The sequence below is a fragment of the Melospiza georgiana genome, chromosome 3, assembly GCF_028018845.1.
Source record: "Melospiza georgiana isolate bMelGeo1 chromosome 3, bMelGeo1.pri, whole genome shotgun sequence".
Taxonomy (NCBI): domain Eukaryota; kingdom Metazoa; phylum Chordata; class Aves; order Passeriformes; family Passerellidae; genus Melospiza; species Melospiza georgiana.
In genome coordinates this window covers 67,485,572-67,513,078 of record NC_080432.1, presented here as the reverse complement: position 1 = coordinate 67,513,078, position 27,507 = coordinate 67,485,572, and the positions used below count along the sequence as shown (strand labels likewise).

General features: G+C 36.9%; 2 protein-coding genes across 3 annotated transcripts; one reads left to right on the top strand and one right to left on the bottom strand.

Moving 5' to 3' along the window:
• Nucleotides 1-47: 47 nt before the first annotated feature.
• Nucleotides 48-26,731, bottom strand: TFB1M (transcription factor B1, mitochondrial). 2 transcript variants are annotated; one of them, XM_058020803.1, is made up of 8 exons: nt 26,687-26,731; nt 25,887-26,044; nt 24,300-24,451; nt 20,681-20,789; nt 18,794-18,945; nt 14,550-14,669; nt 3,552-3,679; nt 48-876 (listed from the first exon to the last, which is right to left on the bottom strand). In XM_058020803.1, the coding sequence occupies exons 2-8, from the start codon at nt 26,017-26,019 to the stop codon at nt 615-617; spliced, it is 1,056 nt and encodes a 351-aa protein (XP_057876786.1). In that variant the 5' UTR covers nt 26,020-26,044; nt 26,687-26,731; the 3' UTR covers nt 48-614. The 2 variants fall into 2 exon arrangements, with proteins under 2 accessions (XP_057876786.1, XP_057876787.1); XM_058020804.1 differs by lacking the exon at nt 26,687-26,731 and adding an exon at nt 26,492-26,530.
• On the top strand, nt 6,806-10,915 carry CLDN20 (claudin 20). Its single transcript, XM_058020805.1, has 2 exons — nt 6,806-7,679; nt 9,702-10,915. Exon 2 carries the CDS (start codon nt 9,781-9,783, stop codon nt 10,438-10,440), a length of 660 nt encoding a protein of 219 aa, XP_057876788.1. The 5' UTR covers nt 6,806-7,679; nt 9,702-9,780; the 3' UTR covers nt 10,441-10,915.
• Nucleotides 26,732-27,507: the final 776 nt, after the last annotated feature.

Sequence of the window (27,507 nt, the reverse complement as noted above, 5' to 3'; positions counted from 1 at the left end):
AGTAAAAGACAAACAAGTATTGTACTTAGCCATGTTTTCTACTTTTCATTGTGCTGCTTTTCTGTAGTTGGAGCTTTAAATCCCAAATTCTTTGCTTCTGCATAAATGAGAAGAGTATTAGCAGACCTTGAGGCAATTGGTGCACTTTATCCTCCAGTAAGCCAGTCACTTGAGTGTATTTATAAGAGTCTTGGCTTCTGTTTTTTAACTTACTCTGCACAGGAGGATGTTCCAGGATAAAAAAGCACAAAAACCCAAATGCCATCTTATGTAGTGATGTCTGAAAAGTATTTTTCTTCAATATCAGTAAAGCACTTTCATTCATACAAAATTCAATTACATCAGAAGTATTGCAGCTTAATTACCTTTCTCACAACGTACCTTGTTTCTTCGTATGTGTTCTAGCCACTCCCCTGAAGTAAAAAGAACTTGGATTGCCTTTTCCCTTTTGTCTGCTGCTGATTGGAACAGAGAGATGCCCTCTCTCTCTACCACTTTCTCAAAAGTAGGTCTTTCGTATCTGCCTAGATGTAGGACCATCTAGACTTTCTTTTACTGAGTCAACATCTGTAGATCAAGGAGCAAAACTAATAAAAAAAATCAGACTTGTGCTGTTACAGCTGATTTTCCTCTTCAGTCTGTTCAGGTTGACCAGTACTTCCAAGTAAACTTCTTGTCTTCTTCTTTTGCCGTAGTTCTTCTCTGTAGTTGAACACAAAAAGGCTTGGGTCTTCATCACACATTTTCCTGTATACATTGCACAAGTTTCTAAACTGTGACATAGAGAGCTGAAAAGGACGCAGAGTTGGATCAACATCTGCTGTCATCATCAGCTGTTCTGTTCTTTTCAAGCGCCCATTTTCAGGAAACAAGGTCCTAAAAGATATACGGTGAAGAAAAATTTCAGCAATTCAGACAGACAATTACATTTCCCTTAAGAGTAAAGTGGAATTTAATAATAAACCTACATTAATTATGTCACCATTTTAGCTCTTGCACTCTTAACACATCTCACAATCTGAGCAATGGAAACATATAAAGGTCCTTTTTCTGCTTATGACACCATAGAAAAGCACATACAAACATTATAGACTAAACACATGTATGTATGTTCATGTTTGTTAACATTAAATAGAGCTATGGGTATGGGATACAAGCACAGAGCCTTCTTAGAATTAGCCTCATATTTAGAAAGCAACAACAGATTAAACTGCACAATACAGATCAGATTCAAACAAATATGACTTTTTTCAGACTATTTCATTGCAATAGAAAAGACAGTTATCACTTGTCATTAATACCCCAATTGTAATATCAGAAAAAAAAGGCCAAGAAAGAGGAAAGGAGCATTTAATTGTCATTCACTTTTTAATATTTAGAATGTGGGAAAATGTGGCAGGAGTCCTTGATTTTGTTTACAGCTTTGTCACTGATCACAGATAGGCATATCTGTACATTTACTCTAGGGCTAGATGCATTATCACCTTTCTCTCAGAGGTTCCCCAAATGTGAATGAAGACTACTAGGTAAGTGATTGTTAACGTTACACAAAAAAATACATACTACACAGTGCAAACTATTGAAAGGACCAGCTCTTATTGCCAGTACTTCTCACTCTAAAATAAGCCAGAAATGCAAAAAAGCTGCACATGACTCATGGGCACTTTTCAATTTTCAAGTTCTATCTGTGCTATATACATAATACCTAAAAAATATTGTGCGTCTAATACAATAACACATTGCCTTCCATCCCCCCACCCACATGTGTTTGGCAGGTTGGCTGGATAAACTACTCAAAAGGCTTTGTAGAAGAAATGATAGTTGGTTCCTGGTAGGTACAGAGAACACGAAGTTAAGAAGGGGTTTAAAATCATAAGTGAAAAATGAAACCTCTGGGAAACCTGTTTGTAGTATATGTTACTTCAGGCCTTTGTCAAAATGATCCCATTAGTGCAGCATCTAGGTCAGCAATGGGTTATTTCAATATCTCTCTTTCCTTTGCTTTTGTAGTTAAAAAACATACCTGGAGCAAAGTCTACCTAGTCTTTTTTTACAGACTATGAACCATCATATAAATGCTGTGAACCAGAACTCAAACTACAATATGGACTTCATAGTGCACTCTTATATTTCACATCTCAAGGCCCAGAATCCATCCACAAATAGGAAGTGATTCTATTGCCTTGTTTGTATATAGTCTGTGTGATAGAGAGCCTTATAATGAACTTAAGAGCTTTTTTATACACCAGAATTTGCTATTTTTTTCAGGTCAGCTAAAGAATAAGAGGATTGTGTTTTTTAGCTGCACGCTAGGGCTAAGGTATGATAAGCTGCTAGGGGAATACGTGATGTCCAGAAGTTCAGTTTCCCCCTCCTTGCCTCAAAAGAATGTAAAGCAGTTATTTGCAATTTGAGATTACACAGAAGCTGGGAGGGTTTTTTGAAAACTTTGGTAACAATATTGTACACAACACAGATATGCTGACTGCATGTGCCTTTTGCTTACATTGTCAAGAGAGACCATTCCTTCACAGTAGAAAAAAAAGGAAAAAAAAAAAGAAAAACCACCACCACCCTGTAAGTCAAAAACAAACCAGTCTAGAATTTGGACACCTCATTTTCTAAACACTTTGAAATGCATACTCAGACTTTAACACAAAGAAATCTGTACTCATTTTAGATCCAATGTCTGCACCCCACATATCAATGGCATCTACGGCCTCAAGGAAGGAGAACCCAACAGCCCAAAACTAGATGCAAAATGCTTTGGTCACCTTTAAAACAGTGACATAGAAGGCTTGAAGTACAGTAGTAGCCATCCCTATTCTAGACTGCATCAGGGCCAAAACTATGCCCAGCAGCCTTCAGGGAGCCCAGGCTGCATGAGATGCCTCTAGTCATAACAGCATCTCTGTCACACGTTCTACTGTGCTGAATGGTGGGGGTTGACCGCAGTAAGTCAGACACATGGCAGTGTTGGAGTTTGAACAGGATGCTTGGCAAAAAGACTGCAGGTTTCTCACATCAGAGAACCTAATAAATTCTAATAACCTAATAAAGATACTGAGATTTTTTTAAAAGCCAGTAAGAACTCCATAAAAGGGCAAGCACAGAAACAAAAATTTGACCTTTTGACATTATCCCAAAGTCAGTAAAATTTCCTTCAGATGATGTTCTCCTCACACTGCCATCTTTGGTTCTGGATTTTGATACTTTCATTTTTTAACTCAATCATTCTGTAGTTTTTGTGGTTGGGCTGGGATTTTTCATTTCTAAGACAGACAAACTATTGAAAAGATGACCACTTTATCCTAGGGATTTTTAACAACTTCAACTGCACCAACAAAAATGCACAAGTAATTATTACATAATTACTTTAGATACTAGTCTCATACTTTTGTGTCCAGAAATCATCATTCTGATATAGAAAGAACTGATGAACTATGATGACAAATTTAAAATTGGAAGAATAAAATCAAATGCATAGCTGATTTAGTAGCTGGTGCATTTACAGAAACATTACCTGAGAAGTTTTCATTAAAAATACTTACTCAATTCCACGGAAGCAATATTTTCTTCTAAACTGAAAAACACTTTGAACCACCTTTTCTACCAGCTCAAATGGCTGCTGGATCTTTGGTTGCACCAGTGGAGTGAAATGCACCACAGCCACATCCACCTATATGGAAAAGAAAGAAAAATTCGAGTAGACATCTTCCTCTGAGACACATTACTTCTAAGTTACCCGGCTAGACATCAGCAAACAGGCACAATATAAGAAGGCATTCTTGCAGCAGATAAGCCAGCCATGCAGTGACTAATGGCATGGTATGGAATAGAAAGATTTGCCTTAGCTTTCAAGACCCTACAGAATTTTAGTCTTAGTTATCTGCATATTTCCAATTAGTTCACATGCCATCAGTACTTAGGACTTTTTACCCCCATGGCACTTTGTCCATTTAGAGCAACTTTCACGAAATCTGTAAAGTAATTAGCACTTCTGTCTTCAGATCCTTCCACAAGATAATTCTGACATAATACACAAATTAGATAATATTTGATATATAGGCTGAAGGGCAGCTGGAGAAAATTGGTATTATAATTAGAAATCAAACTCATTCCCTATATGTTTTCTGTTGCTCCAGGGCTTTTCTAAAATGTAAGCTAAGGAATTGCTTTTTAACGTATCAAGATTGCTAATCTATTTAAAGGAATGGCAGGTAGAAATAAGTGCACTCAGTTTAAGTGACCACACAACTCTGTATTTACACTGTGTATCACAGTTCATCCAAAATTACGTTTGAACAGTTCTAGAAAGACAAGCTTGTATATATTCTTTTGTAGTTCTCAAATCAGACTGGTTCACAGAGTAGTCACTTGCCCTGTGTCTGAGAACAGAATGAAATAATATGTACACACTTTTATGTTTTTTATATGTGTATATATCTGTGTATGTCAAGCAATTATAGAGACACTGTATTACATAGAAACTTTCTGAATTCAGACTTCTGTACTAAAAATTAGGAGCTGGAATAAAACTCCAGTTCTGCACAACAATGAATAATGCAGATCATCTTCCAAACTAGATATTAACAACAATAAAACAGAAAAATTTCTGTGTAGGAGCACATTGAAAATTTGTAAAATGTGTACAAGTACTGTACAAATTTTTAAGTGCCAGATTTTAAAAAATATTTAGTCTCTTATTAAAAAGTCTGCTAAAATGATGGGCAATCACTGAATTTTTAAAAAAGATTTGACAGTCAATACTGGCGCTCAGAGAACATGAATTTACCATCACATGTGCTAGTTCTGACAGAAAAGAGAGGCACAATCAGACCAAAGAACAGCTGCTGCTTGAACCACAGTCTCAGTGTACCAATTGTTCAAGACAACCCAGAGCATGAGAGTACTTCAAAAAACAAAGTGTTCCTCCTACCGCTTCAACCAAAACTGCTCATAGCAACCTCTGATGTGACATAATCTTACACAAAGGTGCCATCCATCCATTTTGTTCTTTCTGTGGGAACAGCTCAGCTGTTAAGTACATCTATCCACTACAAATGCTTCTACAACACAAATGTCAAAGGAATTCTAAAATCCAAACAGTATCAGTTTTTGATGTAGACAGAACTTACAAAGCCAAGCAAAAATACTGGCTAGAGAAAGGAAAGAAAATACCAATTAATGGCACTGATGAAGAAAAAACCCACAGCAAGTTTGCAGTGTTAGCACTGCTGATCCCAAGTATATACCACTGGAGTATTTTTCTTTAGTTGTCCACCTTCTCTGAAAGCTAGAGTTAAAAATACATCAGAAAAAATACTTAAAATTACTGAAATGTGAAGCACAAGAACTTATTTAAAAATCAGGTGACAAAATCACTTGACGTATAGAATCTGCAGTGAAGCACACATAAATTATTTCCCAAAGCAGATTTTTAATTTTTCAAGTGTCAGAGTATCTGCCTTTGCCATGGGTTGGTCGTACCAGGAAGATCACCGGGATATCGAAAAAAAAACTTGTGTTCACATTGAGTAGAAGAAAAGTTAATCTTTTTGAACAGAGCAAATACATAGTTCACATGTCCAATCAGCTCCTTGAACAGAAACACTAAGGGCACATGCATATGTTTACCTACATTTTGGCCAGGAAATATAACAATATTACCCCCACAAAATGAAGGGTAAGAAAACAACCATATGGCATCACCTAGTCACCTCAATTCTGCATAAATGCTCACAAGTGAGAAATGAGGGCTCTTTGGGAATTAGAGACACGTCTTGAACAAAAATTTCTGAAGGAAAAAAGCACATAATCTAGATACAGTGTACAGCTTCAGAGCCAAACAGCTCAATTTGCAATCTCAAGGCCAGTAGGCAATAATTTCTGCTTCTGAAACAAAACACAGCACTTCTCAGTTCCATTATAGACACTGTTTTCTTTGGACCCCAGGAAAGCTGCTTGGTTACTATAGCAACAGATACAGGGGAAAGCTTTTCATTTGTAAATGGCCACTCCTTTAAAATCACACATGCTATTTTCCCCATACCTTTTAATATGCATCAAATAGAGAGTAGAATTATGAAAGCCAATAGAGTACATAAGAGCACTTAAAATACACATGTTTATTTGATAATTTTACTAGTAACACTTTTCACCCAACCAAGTATTTTAGAAATATTTACAAAATAACACTCAAGTCTTACAAAATAATGAATAGCAAAATCATTCAACTGATACATCCCAAATTGTCACTAGTACAGCAATTATTCACCCCTTACTGTTTTAGTATAACTGTACAATGAAGGTTTATGTTCTGGTAGGGTAGGAGGAACACATAACAGAGTACAATTTAATTCACACAAGTCTGCTGCCTTGCTAATGAAATCAACACACTAAATCAGAATAAGCTTAAATGAGACAATTTTTACTAATTGTTGACAACAAAGGTCTCATAATGGGCAATACACGTACCTTGCAACAGGGCTGTATTAAAAGCAAACCCACATAACCTTTCCTCAGGATGTAATTTGCTTATAGGGAACTAAAACCGAACCAGAATATATTACAATTTCATTAAAACAGACTGCTTGAGATCCTACTGAGAAAGTTCTAAGCCAGCACTTTCACAATCCAAGCATTCAGTACTATTTTATCTGTCTACTACAAACAAATGTTAGGTCTAACACCAGATATGTGCAACTCATAGTGCAATCTTGTTCTGATAAGAGTTTACTTTTGGCTCACTTCCATTAGAAAGCAACTATGCTGCTACACTAATATAAATTATTTCTGTGCCAGAAGAGCTCTGCAGTAACTCCATTCACACCAGGCTCACAAACAGAATCACAAGACACCCAAAGTCAGGTATATAACTCACAGATGTAACCTGTGAGTATATCACTGCTGCAATGAGCAAGACCTTTCTCCCATCTTCTTGATTTCTCACACCAGCTTGTTGAGGCCACTTCTCTGATGTGCTGCATTTACCATGGAAGCCTTACCAGCAGCTTTATTCCCTTATTCTTTTATACAGCCTTACACAAAGGTAACAAGTTCGAGGATAAACTATGGAAGGCTAAAGCTATCAGGAACAGACAAGCAAAGCCTGCAGTTGAATAGGAGTGTCCTGCTGTTCCAATTACAAATTAAAATAAATTGCCCAGTTCTTTTCTAGGAAATTTAAACTCTTAATAAGATTATCTGTGATGAAAAGAACAACAACTGACAAACAAGAAAACTCTCTGGCTCTCAGTGCAACTTAAATGATTCTCCCTCCAGTCTGCAAGTCTACAGTTTCTGGATTCACAAGATTTTACTCCATTTAATCACTGCTCACACTTTCCATCACAGAACCTGGATATCATTATGTATTTAGGACTAAGGGCCGCCGTCTGTTTTATTCCATAATCTCTTTGCTTTCCCTCACTGAGTGTTTTTCAAACAAAACTCATTAAACAAAGTACTCCTTTATTCTCGGGTAGATGGAACTAAGAGAGGGAACAAACAGCAGTAATGCACTTGCTGTGGAGAACAGAAAAAAAACAACATTCCAAGAAATTTTGTTAATACATGCCAATGCAGTTTTATATGAGAAGGGATAGCTGCATTCAAGAGAAACTGCATTTACCAGGACATCTACAGTGAAGAAAACATCTCAGACCTCACGACCAGCAGTAAGTCCTACACAAACAGATTTGAAACATAACTGTATGTTTAATTACAACTGTAGTGCTTATACTTGAATTTATCATGCCTTTAACTTGGTTCACCCCATTAAATGTAATGTATGGCTACCATTTGCAGTGTTTTGTGTTTATGCTTGCGTGTTTTTATATACTGATTTTAAAAAAGGAAGCAATGAAAAAGGCTGATTCAGAGTACTAATTATCTTTTTCAGAATATGAATGAGAATATGAATGAGTTTTTGAATGAGTTTTGAATCACAGTCCTTCTGAAGGACAGAAGGAACTGTCAGTTCCTTCTGTAAAAGGAAGTTAAGCCATATTTCCCACGGGCCTGTACAGCAAATGATATGTATTTGCCAGAACAGCTCTTCCCAGCCTGAACAAACTGAAGGGATTTGGAAATAGGCAGGTCCTTGAAACAAGGTTTTAACAATGAACAGCTGTTAATATTTTCACCCTAAATTTAAGCATTTTTAATATATATATATGCTGGACACAGTTAGCACATCCTTGAACAATTACCTGAAATAAATACAATATAAAAAGATTAGAGTATAAATATATAAGTCATATATAGAGAGAGAATACAGAGAATTACACTATATATTATAATAGAGGATAACAGTGTTATACTTATAAAGGATAAATATATTAACTGGTTCAGAAATGCCATTAAAGACTGATAGAATACATACTGATCAAAATCCTGTTGTCTTATGTATAATGAACTGAAACAAGAGTACAATGCTACAGACATTTTGTATTCCTCTTATTTTAATTTTATCCCTTATGGCTTTTCAAAAAAGTTCTAATGCTGCAGACCAATTTTAATATCATGGTACATATTTAGATAAAAAGTCTGGATCGTGCTTTCTAAAACAGAAGCCTGCCCTTTGTCTACCACTGATAAAAGACAAAATGTGCCAATTACACAGCCCCACGCAAAAGGCAAAGCAGGGTACCACCTTCTAATCCTCCTCTCAGAGGTTTCAATCCACTGTTCTGCATCTGCAACCCCAACAGTCCAGCTGAGGTGACAGCAACAGTTCTGTCTTCCCAGCTGCACAGTTATCATTCTGCCCAAAATGTTCTCATCTGTCAAATGAAATTGGACACTGTATAAAAGAATAGCAAGGAGCTTTTTCAATGAATTTTTTAAAACTACCACTTCATGGCAGATTTGCAAATTATTTCAGACAGGTGACTGATTCAAAAAAAGGCACTTCCACAAATGAGCTGTTTCATACTAGCATAAAAACATTTTAGAAGCAGATCACATTCACTCTTATGACTTCCTAAATACTGCTTCTCTAAGTCAAGAAATGGAAATAACTAAAATAAACCCACCAACTTTTAAGTTTAAATAAAAAGAATAAAATAAAATATTGGTTTAAAAAGTCATGAGACTAATTGTAAAAATGCAAAAACTAAATTCCATTTTACTCTCCTCAAAAGCCAAGATATTCGTAACACTTATTAAAAAGATTAACAAGTAATACTTAAAAAAGAAATAAGGGGTTACCTTTAATTTAAGTAAGAGCTAGTACAACAGTGCCTATTATTATAAAGTCAACAGAAGCTGACAACAGCTATCAACACACTTAAACAAGGTACCTGAAGAGTACAGTACCTTTTCTACCAGTGTGTTTTCCTACCACAATGGCTTCTAATCTGCAAGTTTCTAGTGTTCCATTTACGTGCATCTGTCTAGTAAGCCTGCAATTTGTATGCTATTACCAAAACCAACCGCAGTAAAATAAGTTTTGCTTGATGGCTTGCAATCATGTATGAAAGGGCAGCAGCTCCTTTTTACAAGCAATTCTAAAGCACTGTCCATTTGCCATCATCTCTGTTCAAGTACCTTGTGTACAGCAGCTCAGCTGCTGCAGGGTCATTTTCAGATATTCATTCAGATAGCTCTAATTTTAAATGCAAGCTTTTTTTGTTTGCTGATTTCTTTTCCTTTCCCCCTCGAACTTCTCCTCCCCCCCTTTCCTCCCTGTTGCACAGGCGGCCACAGCTTGGCTACGAAGCTCCCAGTTACTCATTCCCACGAGAGAAAAGGCAGACAAAAGGTGACAGAACCATCATGGCATCAGCAAGCCTGCAGTTCTTTGCTTTCATTCTGGCTTTGTTTGGCGTTTTTGGAGATATCGCAGCCACCTTGCTCCCAAACTGGAAGGTAAACGCAGACGTTGGCTCAAACATCATAACAGCTATCACACAGATGCAAGGGCTTTGGATGGACTGCACATGGTACAGCACCGGGATGTTCAGCTGCACCCTGAAATACTCCATTCTCTCTCTCCCTGTCTACATCCAGGCTGCACGGAGCACCATGGTACTGTCGTGTATCCTGTCAGCCTTTGGGATCTGCATCACTACGGTCGGAATGAAATGCACAAGGCTGGGAGGGGACACCGACAGCAAAAATAACGCTTGTTTTGCTGGAGGAATCTGCTTCATTCTTGCAGGAATCTTTGGATTAGTACCAACGTGCTGGTACATGAGAGAAATTATTTCAAATTTCCTGGACCAGACCATTCCAGAGAGTAGTAAACATGAACCCGGAGGAGCAGTTTATACTGGATTCATCTCAGCAGGGTTTCTGCTTATCGCAGGTGTGATCTTCTGCTCTTCCTGTTTTAAAAGGCAGCAAGAAGCATGGATTTACCCTCCAAAGCAGCACCATTTCCCATCCACAGAGCAGGAGAGCAATGCAGGTTACAGCCTGAAGGACTATGTATAAATAGCTATTTCTATCCATTGAAGTATTTCTATTCATTTGAGGGGTTTTTTTGTGTGTTAAGTGTAGTTTGGTTATTTCAACAAATGTGTAACATAGCACTTAATCTTTCTTGTATCTGGGCTGCAGTTATGCTTATGCAAGGTATTTCATTTATAGGGGCATCCACAAAAAGGAAGGAGTAGTAAAAGATACTTGTCTGCTACAAGAGTACTTTATTTTGTTGATTTTTCAAACCCTTCTTTCTGACTTCACAACTTCTTCACAAGTTACACTTATTGAAGAACAAGGAACTATTTTAAAAACATAATTGACTGTACAATTTATACATCAATATCTTGTCACAGCAAAGATGATTAAAACCTGCTTTCTGTTTAGTCAATCAGACTTTCAATAACATAAGACGTTTTATAGTGTATTCTACAGTTTTATCTTGATTTTATTTATGATGCAAGGAATAAAACCCAGAAAGTATTTGTTCAAGAAGAGCAATTCAAAGGTTTTAAAAAAGCGGACACATCTGCCTTTCATTTTCAATTCTAAATTGCCTTGGTAACTAGATTTTGTTAAAAAAAATATAAAATACAAAAAAATCAACCAACCAAAACAAATCCACAACAAAAGCTCAAGGCTCCAAACTTTAGCTGCACTGCATACTCTGCATATCAGGCCGAAGGATCAGCAGTACCATTCAGCTCTTGCCAAACCCAGCTCTCCTGCCCCAAACTGCCACCTGCTGTGGGTTTCATTTATTATTGTTATAGGAAAGTATGCTGGATAGTCACCAACTGCTACTAATCTATCACTACACAGTGAATGTTAGAGATGAGGAGCAATACAACAAGAGAAATGTAACCACAACTGTGAAAACACCTGCAAACTGCAACGAGCAGGATAGAAACCAAACTATCTGTGTTCAAGAAACACCTGTAAATATTCTGGCTTACACTTGCTAAAGGCAGTTATTAACAGCTCAAATAAAACAGTAACCACTTATTGCCTTCTACATTTCTGACCTTCTGAAAGAACATTTTAAGTCATTTTAATTATTCCTGTAGGATCTGTTCCAGGCCCACTCCCAGGTATTCTATTACTGTAAAATGAACTGTAAAATATTAAACAGTGATAAAAGAGACAGCTTCTTTATTTTTTTAACTGCCTTATTTTCAATAATTACCTTAAATCCTTTAACCTTTTCTTTCACCACACAGATTTTGTTTTGTATTGGTCATTGGTAAAGTATGTTCTACCTAAATACTTCCCTAAGTGAGAACCAAATCAAGAATGAATACAGGTATGATACACCCCTTTAAATTCAGGAATACAATGCTGGATGAGTCTCTCAATAAAATCAGCTGCTATTTATTCTGAGTATTTATACACAACTTCCATTTCCCGCAGTACTAGTCTGAAATTTGCTAAAAGAACGTGAAGGAGCCTGAACATGAAATGTTTAGTATGTTGGAAAAAGATGTTTTATTACAGCATTTGGTAAAGTGGACTGTTTTATGGACTTAATATGTAAGTAGTTTACATCTTGTTTTTATTCTACTGTTCCATTCTACCTATTTTGAGTTTCCTATGTTTTAATCAAGGAGCTTGATTTGTCCTATTTCTAATGCAGCTATTAGCAGTTATTAGGTATCACAGAGACTTCATTATAACAAAAAGCCAATTTCCTTTTTTCCTAGACACAATGCTGTGCAGCACCACTCCATTAACCAAGAATCTTTTATGTCTCAACACTCATAGAAACGTTGAAATAATATTAATGCATTGAGCAAATGAGATAAACAACTCCTTCTCAAAGCATCTTCACCTTTAGAAAGGGATTTGACATGACAGTGAGCTGTGATCACTACCATGTAAGTTAGTTAAATGTATTTGCAAAAAAATTAAAATCAAGAGCATTTTTACAGGAGGGTGCAAGAAAAAGGTAATAGTGGCATACCATGAGCACAACAACAAGTTCACTGGTTACACATACTGCAAATTTTTCTTCCTGAAACTTTATATAAAGTAGCTGTACTTCATACAGCTATGAAACAAAAATCAAGGACAGAGCCATTTCATTCACACTATGCTGCAAGAGCTTTCCAATAAAACAGAGTCTATGAGAAAAAGGAACATCTAAAACCATGTTCAGTCTACAGCTAAAAAAACAAGGACAAAACACAGGATCAGTCTACAACAGGTGTGTGAAGGAAACAAAATAATAGTGAAAACAGGTGCCAGTCCTGTCTGAAAGAATTCTACTTTCTGCTTTTGCAATATAAGCAATACTTGTCTTAACTCAAAAAATACATTAAATAAAAACATGCCTGCCTTTAGTTGTACTGCTTTTTTTTATTCAACAGAGCACCAACTGACTCTAAGATGTTTTTATACTAAGATATTTGTCATAACTCCGTGTGTTACCTCTCTTGGTCAACTACAGCATTTTCAGTACAGGAAAATGGAAATATCAGTTACAGCTTCCCAATTCTGCACAAGAATTCCCAGTCTGCACAAGACTTCACTACATTAGCTTTATTACTACTCAAGTTGTACCCACGACTGAAAAATCCCCACCATAAAACTGGAATTTTAGCCTTACTTTAAAGTATTTCACATGTTTGACAGTGAGAGGGCATCCTGAAATTATTTTCCAATCAGCTAGGAAACAGGGGAAAAAAAACCTAAGCCAAAACCTCAAAGCAAAAAATAAGATTTCTTAAGCATGGTCATTTTCTTTCACAACAGATTTCTGTAATTTAACATGTCTGAACAGTTACTTGCTCAAAAAATACTAACAGAATTTTAAGAATTTTAACAGAATTATACCCAGACAGAGGCCTTAAAATTCATTGTGATAAATGAGAAAATAACCTTCCAAAGGTTCTCAAGAGATATGCCAGAAAAGTAAAAAGGACCAAGAGAGAGAGACTGATAAAGAGGAAGAGAGATGTATTGAAGAGCTGAACCAACCAATTGAAGAGGAACTTTCAGAAGCTGCAAGTTCACTTCTGAAACAGAGCAACAGTTTGATAGGACAAGTAGTAATAGTTTTAAACTCCCAGAGGGTTGATTTAAATTAGAAATAAGGAAGAAGCTTTTTACAATGAGGCTGGTAAAATACAGACACGTTGCCCAGAGAGATGGTGGATGTCCCATCCCTGGAAAAATTCAAGATCACATTGGACAGAGCTCTAAGCAATCTCATGTAGTTGAAGATATTCCTGCTCATTGCATGGGAATGGTACTAAATGACCTTCCTTCCAACCTAAATACTTCTATAAGCCTATGACTTTCACATGCATTTAGGGACATAGAAATCACTTAAAGTTAGGCACAAATTTTTACCAAAAAATCCAAACCAAACCAAAACAAGCCTCTTGTCCAAAATACTGAATTATTTCTTAATTTTTGATTCCTGGACAGACCTGGATTCTGTCATAATAGCTATTAATAAAAACTAGTGGCAGTAGATAAGAGGACAACGAAGACATTGTTCTTTACTCACTCAAGAATACATAAGAGGGAGAAAAGATTGTTACTTTTTTAAACAATCAGTGGGATACAGCTGACAAAGTGCTGTAGCAAATAGGAGGGAATAAAATATGCTGAAGATGACTGGGGTGAAACATAAAGATAATAGACATGGTAAAATTAGAGATGTTTGACAAAGTTGATAAAAGAAAAGCTTTTCTTATCACCCTCTTTCAAAAGACCCATCAAATTCTTAAGGCACAATTCCCAAACTGTTTATAAATGCATATGGTAAAATAGTAGGCTTTTGAAAAATACTCCAATCCTAGCAGACTATCCTGACATTAAATCCTAATCTCCCTCTCCAGAACACCCAAAGAAGTATGCTGACCTTGCAGATAGGTTTGAAGGTCAAAGCCAAGTTCTGAGGAATAAAAAAAAAAAAAAAAAAAAAAAAAAAAAAAAAAAAAAAGCACTTTCTCAGAAGGAGCATGCTTCATTTATAGGAATTTCACATCACTCCACTTCGTAATATAGAGATGTTCAAATAGAGCAGCCAACCAGCAATGTTCCTTGGTGAAAGTAAGATAAATTGCTTGACTTACATATTAACAAAAACCAGAAATAAATACAGGGAAACCTACCTCTGGCTTTGGAACAAAGGCTTGACCTGGAATTATGAAACAGTTTTCCACCGTGCAGAGATGCTGAGCCATGATGGACAGTCTGCTGCGTTGGTTACTTCCTGGATTAGCTGTGAGTCTCTAGGGGAAAATCAAAACATGTACATCATTGATACTGAACTGGCCAAGTGACCAGTTGTATTAAAGCTTGATTTTCAGTATAATGAAATTTAAGAAAAAGACACTAGTTAATCATTAAAAACTTGTATCAAATCACAAGCCCAGTTAATATAAAATTTTCTTCTCCAATATAGCAGCATTTCACTAAGATACCACACTGATTTACAACCTCAGCCCTGCAATCAAATGCACGTGAAAAGGAACTCCTAGAAATTCTGCAGATCTAAATGAATGTCAAAAAAATTTTGTATGGATACAAGAGAAAACTATTCTGACTGCAGGATTCAAAACAAACCAAACACCAGCTGACAGTACTCTCACAATCCTTTCCTTCCACTGTTTCTGTATAATATTACTACTCTTTTTCTTCTTCAAGATGAAACAAAGCTCCATAAACTCAAGATCGGATAGAAACCAAAAGTTCTTCATAATTTACTGGTCTACTCTTACAATATTTGCAAGGAAGCTGGGTCTGCTTTATATAAATTTAGAATGCCTAACAGTGAGAGCATTAAGTCTTAAAATTCAATTTAAGTATCCTCTGATTTTCCCATGATTTTTTTTACAAAATAGTAGCCTGGACAGAGGTTTCCTATGCTCTTGTGACCTGGCAAGAAACACATTTTATTGTGTTTTGCTTGCACAAACATAATTGAAACATATAAAGCAACTTGTAAAACAACTCTCAAATTACAGAAGTCATTTCACTAACACATGCAAAAACAGAATCATGATGATTCATGTTCTTATTGACCACCACCTCAATAAAAAAAATAATAACTGAACCCCAATTTGCATATCTGGTAATATTTGTACAGCATGTAGCTCCATATGAAAGCCTACTCATAAAATGCTGCCATGCTTATTCAATTTATGCCCGAAAACTAAAAGTTAAAGCAGTTGCCAAAGTTTCACATTTTTTCAAACAACTCTTCCTAAAGGCAGTTCAGCATGGAGCAAATAAAATATTTTCAATGACTTTTTGGAAAGAATGGTCAGAGATTCTTTTTGCCTATGCCAGCATGTAAAGCTACCTTCATTGTTGTGTCAGAGGAAATTATTATTCTCTAAAAAAAACCCAGACTGCAAAGTCCAACAATGCAATCTGACACGCACTTCCTTAACCTCTGCAGTGGAAATGAAACAGAGCTAATGGCAACACTTGTAGCAATACTTCCAGTGCCAATTCACACAAACCTATCTTTACTTCTCCCAGAAACCAACTAGCAAGTCTCAGGCAGTAAGCTCCTGCTTCTCATTTACAGAAGGGATAACTCAACATCTGGATAGTAACATCTTAAACCTCTTCAACCACAGCAGCAGGAGCACACTTGTGTGTGCACACAGCACCCACGCACGGATGAGCCACACAAACCCCCAGACACAGGCAGGGACATGCACAGCTAGGCCAGCTTGCTCAGAGACCTGACCTGCCTGACCTTCAAGGTTTCCAGGGATAGGGCACCTACCCCATCTCTTGGCAGCCTGCTGTGGTGTTTCACTACCTCACTGTAAAAAATCCCTTCCTTATTTCTAAATCTCCCTACTTTAGGTTTAAAATCATTACTCCTTGTTCTATAGCAACAGGCCCTGTTGGAGGATCAGTAATTTTAGAGTAAGTGGGCTGGAAGAACCTGGCCTAGGGTGACAGATTAGAGATGAAGCACTGAAGAATTGGGACAAAGCAAAAGTTCTTAACCACAAAATGAATAGCAATTTTAGAAACTTTAGAAAAACTACAAAGTAAAAAAAAATTATCTGCTTGACACTCCAAAGTGCTATTTTTACTGATGTGGGTACTTGGCCTTATCCTCATTAACAGCCCTCAGATTCAGCATATAAAATAACTGCTGGCTCTCATCAGCTTTAATCAATTTATTTATATCATATCAGAACACAGTGGGCTGCAGTTGTAGGTGTCTAGTGACATAACTCACACCAACATTGCTCTGCTACAAGGAAACAGAAAAGTAAGAATATATAACCAGCAAGAAAGGCAAAGGTATCTACTTCGCTATTACTTTGGCAAAACAAAGTCTGATAATAAATAAAAGAGTACATTGCTTCACTTTCCTACTGTTAACATCAAGTTATCCTAACTAATTATACAGCACATCACTCCATTCCATGATCTCATGCTTTTGCTGAGCTTATGACATATACACAGACTTGGTTTGATATTCAGGCTCTTAGCTTAGAACAGTAGCAACTCACTATGATCTGCATTACACTGTTCTCTCTTTCCTGATACTGACTAGGCCTGTACACACCAATTTACAGTGGTTATCTTAAGCAACTCCAGAGAGTCAGGAGAAAAGACACAGAGCCTAATTACTGCTCTTTCTCCTCATCATAAAATAAAATCATATCTTTAAAACAATTTCTTTTCATGGTATCAAACCAATAATGGAAATGCAAACCAAAAACCACGAACAAAAATTCTGTCTTTGAGGAAGACCTGTGTTGAACACGAATCAAGAGATCTCAGAACGCAAACTCAACAATCAACACTGTTTCACTGCATGACCTTGAACAACATACTCCATTTCCTAGTGTTTCTAACTCCTCAGTGTTTTAAGTACAAAAGCTTAAGTGTGCATGGTATTTTGCACCTAACTGAGCTCCACTGGGTGCAAAAGAACTGTAATCTGCATGTCACATTGGCACATGCAGCTGGGTACAGCAATGTAAAGGACAGAATGCTCTCACACAGTGTCAGGTGAACTTTTGCTGTCACAAAACTATGCATCTTACCTATCATCACCCTGCATTTTACATCACAGTCCATCACCCTTATTTTGCAACAAGGCCTAATCTCACCTGACATGAAGTCCTTTTGGGAAACAGACCTGGATTCTGTAATGCCTGAAACCAAATGAGCCCACAACTGAATTAAGAAATCTGGTTTATTTCATAGCAAATGTTTGTCCCTGGTGTTCTCTAGAGCCACCTACTGGAAATACTTCTTAAATCTTGATTGCAAGGCTAGGGCAATGATAGCACAATATGGTTTTCTTTGACCCAAAAAATGTCAGCAGACATTCCACTCACATATATAATTGTTACTAATTTTCACAGAGAAAAAAAAATCCTATTTGAATTTTTTCTTTGAAGGATTAAAATTAAAACAACACACACACTGAGGCTGCACAGACAAAACACAGTTTGTAACCCACAGTTACAAACAGTGGGGTAATAAGATGGAAATCCAGTTTTCAGGCTGATGTGCAACTCCTTTTTTCACTCTAAATGCAAGTGACCGCTTCCATAACTGCAAAGCAAAAAAGCTTTCCATTCTGTATGTTTTATATGTTTCATGCAATGTCAATAGAAATAAACTGTTAAGTCAGAAAGCACTATGGAGTAAGCCAACCTAGTATCAACTGATCTGACATTAACACTGCTACACTGCAGATCAGTCTGGCCTTCCTTGAGAAACTACTAATACAAAGCAAAATATCAATTTGCTCTTGGACTTGTGGTGACAGAAGTCAATTAAGAACTTTTTACACACACAAGAATGGTAGAATACATTAATAATTCTGATATCAAGTCTCATTCAAGAAAGTCAATGCCAATTTCCATGGTCTTGACAAACGCCCCCTGCGTTTCAAGTGCTTAATCACAAGTGTAAATAATGTTAACCTTCCATTTTTCCTTATTTTAAGGAAGGTGTTTCTTAAAAATTATCTTAATAAAGAGGACAAAGAAAAATATAAGTGTATTTCTTGAGATGGATGAAAGGTAAGAAAAAACAGATTGATGACATGCTGCACATATGACTGTGAGAGAATCAACATATTTGAAAAAAGAAGAGTGCTGTGCAATCTATTCATGTTAAAGAAATCAGACTACAAAAAAGAACAGAAAGAGTACCTTAATGAAGTATAACCCTGTATAAGACATAAAAAAAAAAAAATTACATTCTTGTGAAAGGATCAGAGTAGATAATTAACACATCAAAATTCATAATTTATAACCACATAAACTAAAAACTGAATTAACCTTTTCCTCTCTTTTCAAAGTCAACTAAGACAGGGCTTGTATTAACAATATGCAAAATTGAAAAACTGCCAAAATTTTACCTCCCCAACTTCCTTTTGGAAAGTCAGTGTCATCTGTGTCCTGCCGTAAATAAAAGGTCCATCCCTTTTTGAAACATTCTCAAGCCACTTGATGATGAGAGGAGTTGAAACACTGAAGGGCAGATTCCCAATGATATGTATATCTGGTGGTTCTGTTGACATTTGACAGAAGAAAAACAGCTGTGAAAATGTTTTGGGTAAGATTTTGCCAAGAAATAAAACACAAGAAATATACAAGCCTGTCAACCTAGACTTAAAATATGGAAACAATTTTTTATCGTGCCACACCAAAATGATGCCTGTCCATTTATACTCATCTTACACTGACGAAACTATACTACTCTCCTGAGTATTTACTTGGACAAAAGTGGTTAGGTCTAGTTCTCATTTACATTTGAATAAATCAGTAGCTTTCAGATGATTTTCAGCTGATGAGTAAATTCTGAGCTAATCTAGCATGGCAAAACCATAACTGTTCCTGTGATTTCAAACTATGACTATTAGGAACAGAGTAAATAGCCATACTCATACTTCTGCCCAACACACATCCTCCCAGAGGCATTTTACTGAGTCCTAACAATCCTCAAAACAAGGTCCTAACTGACACTGGACAAGAGCTCTCCTTCTGTATAGAGCCCTCTGAAATCAAAAGGTGTTAAAGTACAAGACTTGGCAATAAGAAGTGGTACCTGTTTTTCACTTATGCATCACATCAGTAATTGTGTGTGCTGTATGACACAACACAGGGATTTCAGCAGTAGGGACCCTTATGTCTAAGCAGGAGTACAACAGAAGTGGGCAAAACCCAAAAGCCAGTGTGTTGTTTCTTAGATATGACAATGTTTAATAACATGAATAAGAGATGACAATATCAAATTCAAGCTGTTTTTCTGGCACACTTTACTTATTAGCACTTTTTAGGCTGTGATATTTCTAATCTATCGGTGGTATTACACATTTATCAGAGACGGTAGCTTTTGAAACCCATCAGCTTTTGAGATTTTCATATGGAAATAATACAGAAGAAATGTATCTTGCCTCTAATTGGTCAGCTCAAAACCTAATAGTGACTCTATGTTCAAGAAAGGTAAATTTTTAAAACTACTCTACACTCTCACATGTACATTTTATCATAGTTTGTTCTGTGAAGCACTTACCTTTTGCAATGAGGCAAATACAACATATAATTTTTCTAGGTGAACATGATGTGCCATGGTCTTTTATGTCCTAAATCAGAAAGCACTTAACTATTCTTCAGGCATTGCAAAGAATGACTTTACCTCATATTTGGAAAAGGGGACTGGGAGGTTATATCTGATTTATCTAATAGTATTACATGTTTTGAAATGGAAGAGAAATAGTGCCCTATTGCAACCTCAGGTTTAAAAAAAAGCAAAAATACCACAATCCTGATGAGATGCTACTTTTGACAAAACATCCAGCTGAAACCAAAGCAATGAGAAAACTAAATTTTTGAAGGTAAGTTTTCCAAAAGTTTCAAAGCAAGTTACAGAAATTTCTTCAGTGGAACAGCAGCAGTGGTGATTTCTGACTTCTTCAAAAACAGGAAGAAGCCAGGAAGTGCACCATTTGATCTCCTTTTATGCTTTCCACAAGTCATTCCTGTACAGTCAAGACACTCTAAGGTTAATAACTGCAAAGCTCCTCAGTTTAAATTAAGGTCAATGTCACACAAATTTCACTGTTTTGTATTAGAAATGGAAGAAAGTTCTCTGCTTTCTCTAGGGAAAAAAAACAGTTGTCTCTTTATCTTCAACATGTACCAGAAGAGAGTAACACTGGCACTGAGTAAACTTCAGCTTTATCACTACTTAAGACAAACTCAGAAGCTCTAAAAACTGAAGCAACCCAAATGCAAATACTAACCATCCTCCCAGTTCTTTTTTAAGTGCTTTGGAAAAGCCTTCTCCATCTTGTAGGTCAGGATATCTCCATGAACAATGCGCACTTTTCCTGGAGCTGCTTCAGATAATATCTGTTGTAAACAAGCAAGCAGTGAGTGTTAACCAAACTGATTTCCAGTTTCAGCCACTGCAGGAATCAAACCGTTGCTATATATTTATCTTCAATATACAACAAAGCACAGTAGGAGGTAAAACTGAGACCATATTAGTAAGTATTTAATTTCAAAAAGCAAACACTAGGTATGGATTAATGTGTGATTCTGGAAACACTTAACTATTCACAGATGTAAAATTCTTGATAGAGATTTCAAACTTGCAAAGACTGCTAAGAGTCTCTTCAACAACAACAATTAAAAAGTCCCAGGTCAGTAGCAGGACCTCACCTGATTTAAGTAATAATGTAAGCAAGAGTTTTTGAAAGGTTTTTAGATCAATTACCTATGAAAAAAAGGGCTCATGTTGTTTATTCTGTTTCCCCCACAGCTTTAGGGATTATTATCCAATTTCAGCCATATGTGATACAAGGCTGCAGAAATACTAATTTTTCCTTTAACACGAAAAATGTGGAAGAGATTCTCTTAATATTCCCTGTAGTAGTCAACACTTGTACCATTAAAAAACAAGGAATCAAACGATGGAATGAGTATCTAGCAGGAGGGAAGATCTCAACAATTTCTATCTTCCTAGACATTACAAAATCATTTCCATTGTCAGCTTCTGCAGCCCACTTGCACAACTTATCTAGTATTTAATAAAGCTGATATGCAAACTCAGCACTGGCTGTAGTCTAACAACCAATTCTTTCATTTCTGGTGTCAGTTCCCACAATCAAAATTAGTTAAGCTTTACTAATGTTGTACTAATCTTTTCTCTTACACTATGAAACTATGCACAAACAGCACAATTAAAAAGCAGTGGAGACTTTTTCAAGATGACATTTGGAGATATTTATTGATCCTATAAGACAATAATGAGAAATGGCTTTAAGAACAACTTTGCTTTTCACAGAAATCCAAATTCATAAATAGTTAACTGCCAGTGGCCTAAGAGCCAAAATAAACTGCTCATCATTGTTAGTCCCGTTTTCAATCTGAATGATGTTTATATGCTCAGAAACACAAAGAGCTTTCACAATTCTCTGAGCCAAAGGAAAATACTACTTTCTCCTACTGTTCACATAATGTTGTCATGAAATTTTTTGAGTAAAAGTTTAGGGTTTTTAATTATCAAAAAAGCTAAGTTTTATGTACAGTAATAAAAGCTTAACAAAAAAAAAAAACAAAAAAAACTAAGTATTCCTACATGTTTTAAGTGCAATTATTTCCAAACAGAAAAAATAAAACTAATCTCAACTCCAAACCACTTAATGGACTTTTCAGCATTACACTAGCAATTATATGACATACAAATTCACTAATCTGCCATGGCTTGTCAAGCCTTTCTTTGAAGTTGTTATAAATGCTCTAGCAGGATTATACTGAAAGATAATGTAAGATTAATAAAGTTAGAAAATAGTGTCATTTGCTAATAACAGTTTTCTTATCAAGATTGAGTTTAGGGGCTGCTGAGTAACACACTTTATGTAACTGAGAATTGCATTTAATTTGTGACCAGAAAATCATTGTCTTATATTTCTAATTTGAAATAAAGACTTGGAAACCCAGTGAGGCTTTTTTTATTTGAAGGGAAAATTTGTGCAGCTCCAGGAGCTGCTGCGCATCAAGGACATCAGCCAAGAGTGTTCCATCATACACAAACTCTCATTCTTCACACACAAAAGGGCACAAAGGAACATAAGGGGCATGTTTCAAAGCATGAAATGGTGCTCTTGGAATAATTTAATATTCAATATATTCTCTTGCTCCCTTTATCAATCTTTCCAGCCTAAAAACTATTAGGGCATATGGCATAGAGAGGTTGGGATTCTTTAAGACTGAGACAGAACTGACAGACATTCAGCTGGTGTAAACTTTAACTCAGTACACATATGTTCTTCACTGTATTTGAGTTCTGCAGTAAAGAATATCCCCACTTCAGTTTTGTGAGAGACCACAGCTTGAAAAACAGTTAATGAAAAATGCTGTATGCTTTACACCAGTGATTTTAAAAGTATCTAAGAGACATTTTAAAGTAATAGTCTCCAGTTGTTATCTTCATCTCTGACATTTCCCCTCATTCAAATCTCAACCATTTTATGAGCATGAGTTTTGATAGTTTGTTTGGGAAACCAAAAAAATTATTACAACCTATATTATTAGAAAAGCAAGATTCACTGCTATGTTTCTTATTTGTATGGGAAAAAAGCAATACCAAATGGAACACTAATGGCTGCAACACATTTCTGGCTCATTCACATCCGCTGTTACTGAGTTATACCACCTCTATGTTCAATAACCTCATTCAGACATTGACTTCTACTCTGAGGAGATTGGCAATTAAAAATAATGACTAACATTATGTCACTTGAACAGTAAAGATAATTACATACCAAAAGCTCATTTTAGATGCCAAGAAGTATACTTTTATTCAGATAAAACTGTTGCAGAGGACGCATTTTGGAAGATCAGAAAAAAAACATCCAAGTACTTAAAAAGCTCTCTTAAGTAAAACAAGTGTCATTTAACCTCAAATTCTCTCCAGTCCCAAACCAGTTCTCAAAATCTAAAACAAAACTATTGATTGTCCCCACTCAAGTAAAAACTTGGTTTCACATTTCATAGGATGAATATGGCATATTATATGTTATTAATGGCTAACCCCAGAAAGACATAATTACATGAACATTCAAGTTTCAGGGCATGAGCAGTTTCATTCATACCTTACATTATTTTTATCATATAAAGAGACAGTAGCAGTCCTCAAGTGAACTACTTATTTATTTTCACTGCTGATTTACTGAAAAAGACACAGTGCAATTTAAGAAAAGCCCTTTGAATTGCTTTGAGATTGTAGAGACATAAGAAAACAAATTTTAAAATTTTTGGATTCTATTTTACTTGCTGGATTTATACAGCCAAATTCCATAAAGATCCAGCAACACAAATAGAGAGTGTTTGAAAATGGCACAATGACTTGTGAACTTATACCAACTTTAAAAGAAAGGAAGAAAAGCTTAAGAGTGTTTTTTTGAAAATGTAAAATAGATGCTTGATTTATTCTTCTCTACCTGGATGTTAACTCACATTGAATGTATTAACTGAAGCCTTCTCAATTTTATAAAGCATAATTATTAGGATAAAAATTAATATAAGACCCCACATAAGGACAATCAAATTATGATTTCACTAGCATGATGAAATGCACCTGAAATGTTTCAGCCTGAAAAAAAACCCACAAAACCAACAAGCCTTGGCAGTAACTCAGTTGCAGGATAAGGTCCTAAAGGGCCTATGAGAAAGCAGGAACAACGAATTGCTGTACTGTGTATCTGCAAGCAAATTATAGCTCTGGTTTCTGCCACAGAACCAAACCTATTTTCAGTGCTGAGATTCCAACAGGACACCTGGAATCTCTCTAAGTTCTCAGAATGTTCTTATTTAATGCTGCGGTTACATGTACACAAATTACTCTCCAGCTGGTACCTGCAATCCTGGAATAAATCGAGCATCTTTTTCAATTAAAAGGAGTTGTTCAACACCAGCACTGAGAATGGATCTGGTAATTCCTCCTGGCCCAGGGCCCACCTCGCAAACATGGGCATTCTTCAGCTCACCAGCCTGTTTCACTATCTTGTCTGCAAGACACAAAGAACACACTAAGCCTTTATTTTGCAGGAGATTCAGCTCACCGAGATAACCTCATTGTTTACTGTTACACAAGCACAAGCATGCTTATCTCAGAACAGACATAAACAGTGACACATCCCAGTTAAATCATCACGCACCCGCCAGACTGCGCAGAATTCAGATTTGTTCCATACTACAAGATATACTGAGCTATTTAAAAAAAACACCTATTTTTAGTTTTATGTCTTTAGCATTTGTTGTGCTCTTTACAGAGTCAAATAAAAAGAGAACATCACTCATCTGTACACTAGCAATACCATTGTGCTGCAAGCAAGTGTTTGTGTCCAACATCCTAAAGCCTCACTACTTGTCCTTATAAAGGAATTTCAGTACAGCAACCCTATTTAAAAGGCAATTTAAGAAGTAAGAAAGATACAGCAAAGCTCTTTGAAGATTGCATTATGTACAGAGCAACTTTATGAGGGAGAAACCAGACTAAATAAAGAGCTGGAACACAGGTAACTTGTAGCTATAGAAAACAGGGCAGTTGAAAGGTGAGGAGGGAATACCCACATGTAAGTGAAATGATACAACATTAGGAAATATTATAGACACTAAAGAAGACAGATTAAGGGTTATAAAATTTAGCTAATGAAACAAAGGGATCCTTGGGAAGCATGGAGTGAAGATACTGACAGAAATTATGCTGCTCACTCCATGATCTCTTAAGTTAAAAAATATCCAAAGACCTGTCTGCTTGTAAAGTTTTACTGACAGCATGCAGACATTTTTATTCCGGGGTAGGAGTCTGGTTGCTCAGGAAGTGGAACTGAGTTTCATGTTCTGAATTTTTATCAGTCTGAATTGTCAAACAAAATCAAATGATTAGCTACATGAAACTGCACTGCATTTCTAAATGCAAAATCTAGCCACCACTGTGCCAGTGAAGACACCCACCCCTGACTGACGGAACAGTGCCAGCTTTGTCACCCACCGCTGACACAAAGCTGGAAAAAAATTAATTGCTCAGAACAATGCAACTGGTTCAAAAAAGCCACACATCTGATAAACTGAGACAAATAACTCTCCTATCTACAGCACATAGCAAACTCTAAAGTGCTCAACGTGTCACATACTTTCTACGATACAGAATAATCTGAAAAAAATGCTGATTTTTAAGTCAAACTTATAAACCAAAATAGTACCCAAATGATACAAGTACTACTTTAGCTTTGATTTTTTGCATTTCAGTCAATAACCCATATTTAATTTAGGAATACAGTTTTAGAAGAGGTCTTTATTATAAAGGTTTACCATTGAGCTGCCATTACTCTGACAAATGCTGTTATGCAAACATCATGTCCTTAGCTGTACTCTGGATTCTGACAAAAACTGTGATACATAATCAATGTTAACTAAAAATATTAAAATAAAATATGTAACCTGTCAATCGCAAATCCAGTAGAAAGTTCTGGGAAAGCTGTTTCAGTGCTTTAAGGCGAAAGAGTTTAATAATCTCTCCAATAGTTGGCAGGGGAGGCAGACGGAAAGCTGCCACCTTTCCTGGAGCAGCCATAACACAAAACTCTCATTCCTTCCTCCTAGGGAGACACCAAAAACATTATTCTATGACAAACAACGAACTAAAATTAATATTAAAAACACTACTAAGCTTACAAACCAAAGCGTGATTTACAAACCACTATGGGAGGACTAAACTCCAAACATCACTACTTTGACTCCTGGGTGCAGTGTTTAGGCTAGGCACGAATTCGGGGTATTTGGGCAAGTCCTCTTTTGCAGACCTGCCAAAACCTCGGGTAAAACCAGACGCCAACCTTTCATTACTTTAGAGAAGCGTCCGTAAGCAGAATGACCAGACGGCACCATGTAAAAACAGAAACTGCTTCATTCACGTGTCCCTAAGAAAAGCCAGAACGGCTCCGCCCTCTGCCCCCGCCGGCTCCTGGCGGCACCGCCCCACTGCGCAGGCGCACACGCCGTCAGCGCGGCTGGGGCGGAGCCGCGCGTGCTGCCGCTGCACGCACCGGGCTGGGCCGGACCGGGAGCGCCCCGCCATCGCCTCACGGGCTTTCTCTCTCCCGCTCCCGCTGCGGAAAGGGACGCTCGGAGCGGTGTCCCGGCAGCGCCGCCGCTCCTCACGGGGCGCAGCGAGCGCCAACCCGGAAGAGAAAGGGCCGCGGCGCTGCGCATGCGGCTGTCCCTGGCTTACACGGCCTTACCTGGCTGTGCGCGGGCGAGACGAGGCCCTGCGCGCCTCCCGCCTGCGCATGCGCGGTGGGAGCTGGGGGCGGGGCTCGGCGCTGTGGGGGGGTAGGAAATTGGCAATGGAGAAGCGCATTTAATAATAGTGTTCGTATGCGTAATTACATTATGTAAGTGCGTGTGCTTACATATATTTGCAGCTGTATTTATATCTAGGGATGTATTCTTAAGGCGTTTTCTTGTTTTGTTCGTCCTGAGATACACTGGTCCCACCAAAAGCCATTTTGGCAGAGCATTTCTGCAATATCTGCTGTCACAGTGGATTAAGGAAGTTCTCTTTTCCCCAGCACTTTTAAATAAGTATTTTATTTTAAGGCTCTTTTCAATTTTGCCTTTAGTGTTCCATGTTATGAGTCCAACAATGTTAAGAAGATATTTGCTGGAAGCAAGACTATTAAAAAGCCAGAGGTAATAAAGGATATTACTAGGTAGATGTAAAGAAATAGAGACATTAAAGGATTTGCAAAACATAAGTTCTCACTCAGGAGAAATAATGGGAGTAATTCTAAATAGTTTTCTACATTAGGCATAGCTTCTACCACCAATGGCCTACTCCCGTTAAGTAATAACAGCAGATGCTGTAATGTATATTAGTGTTATCCTGTGAAGAAGTAAATGGAAGAAGGCTGAAACACAATATTTGCATCAATATCTCTTTGCAGCTGTGGGTTCAGTTTTGAGATCAATGAAGTTTATTGCATTTGAAACCTAGGTGTGTGAGATAGATGATGCGTGTATGAAGAACCGGGAAAAGGTGGTGTTGATAGGAGAAAGAATG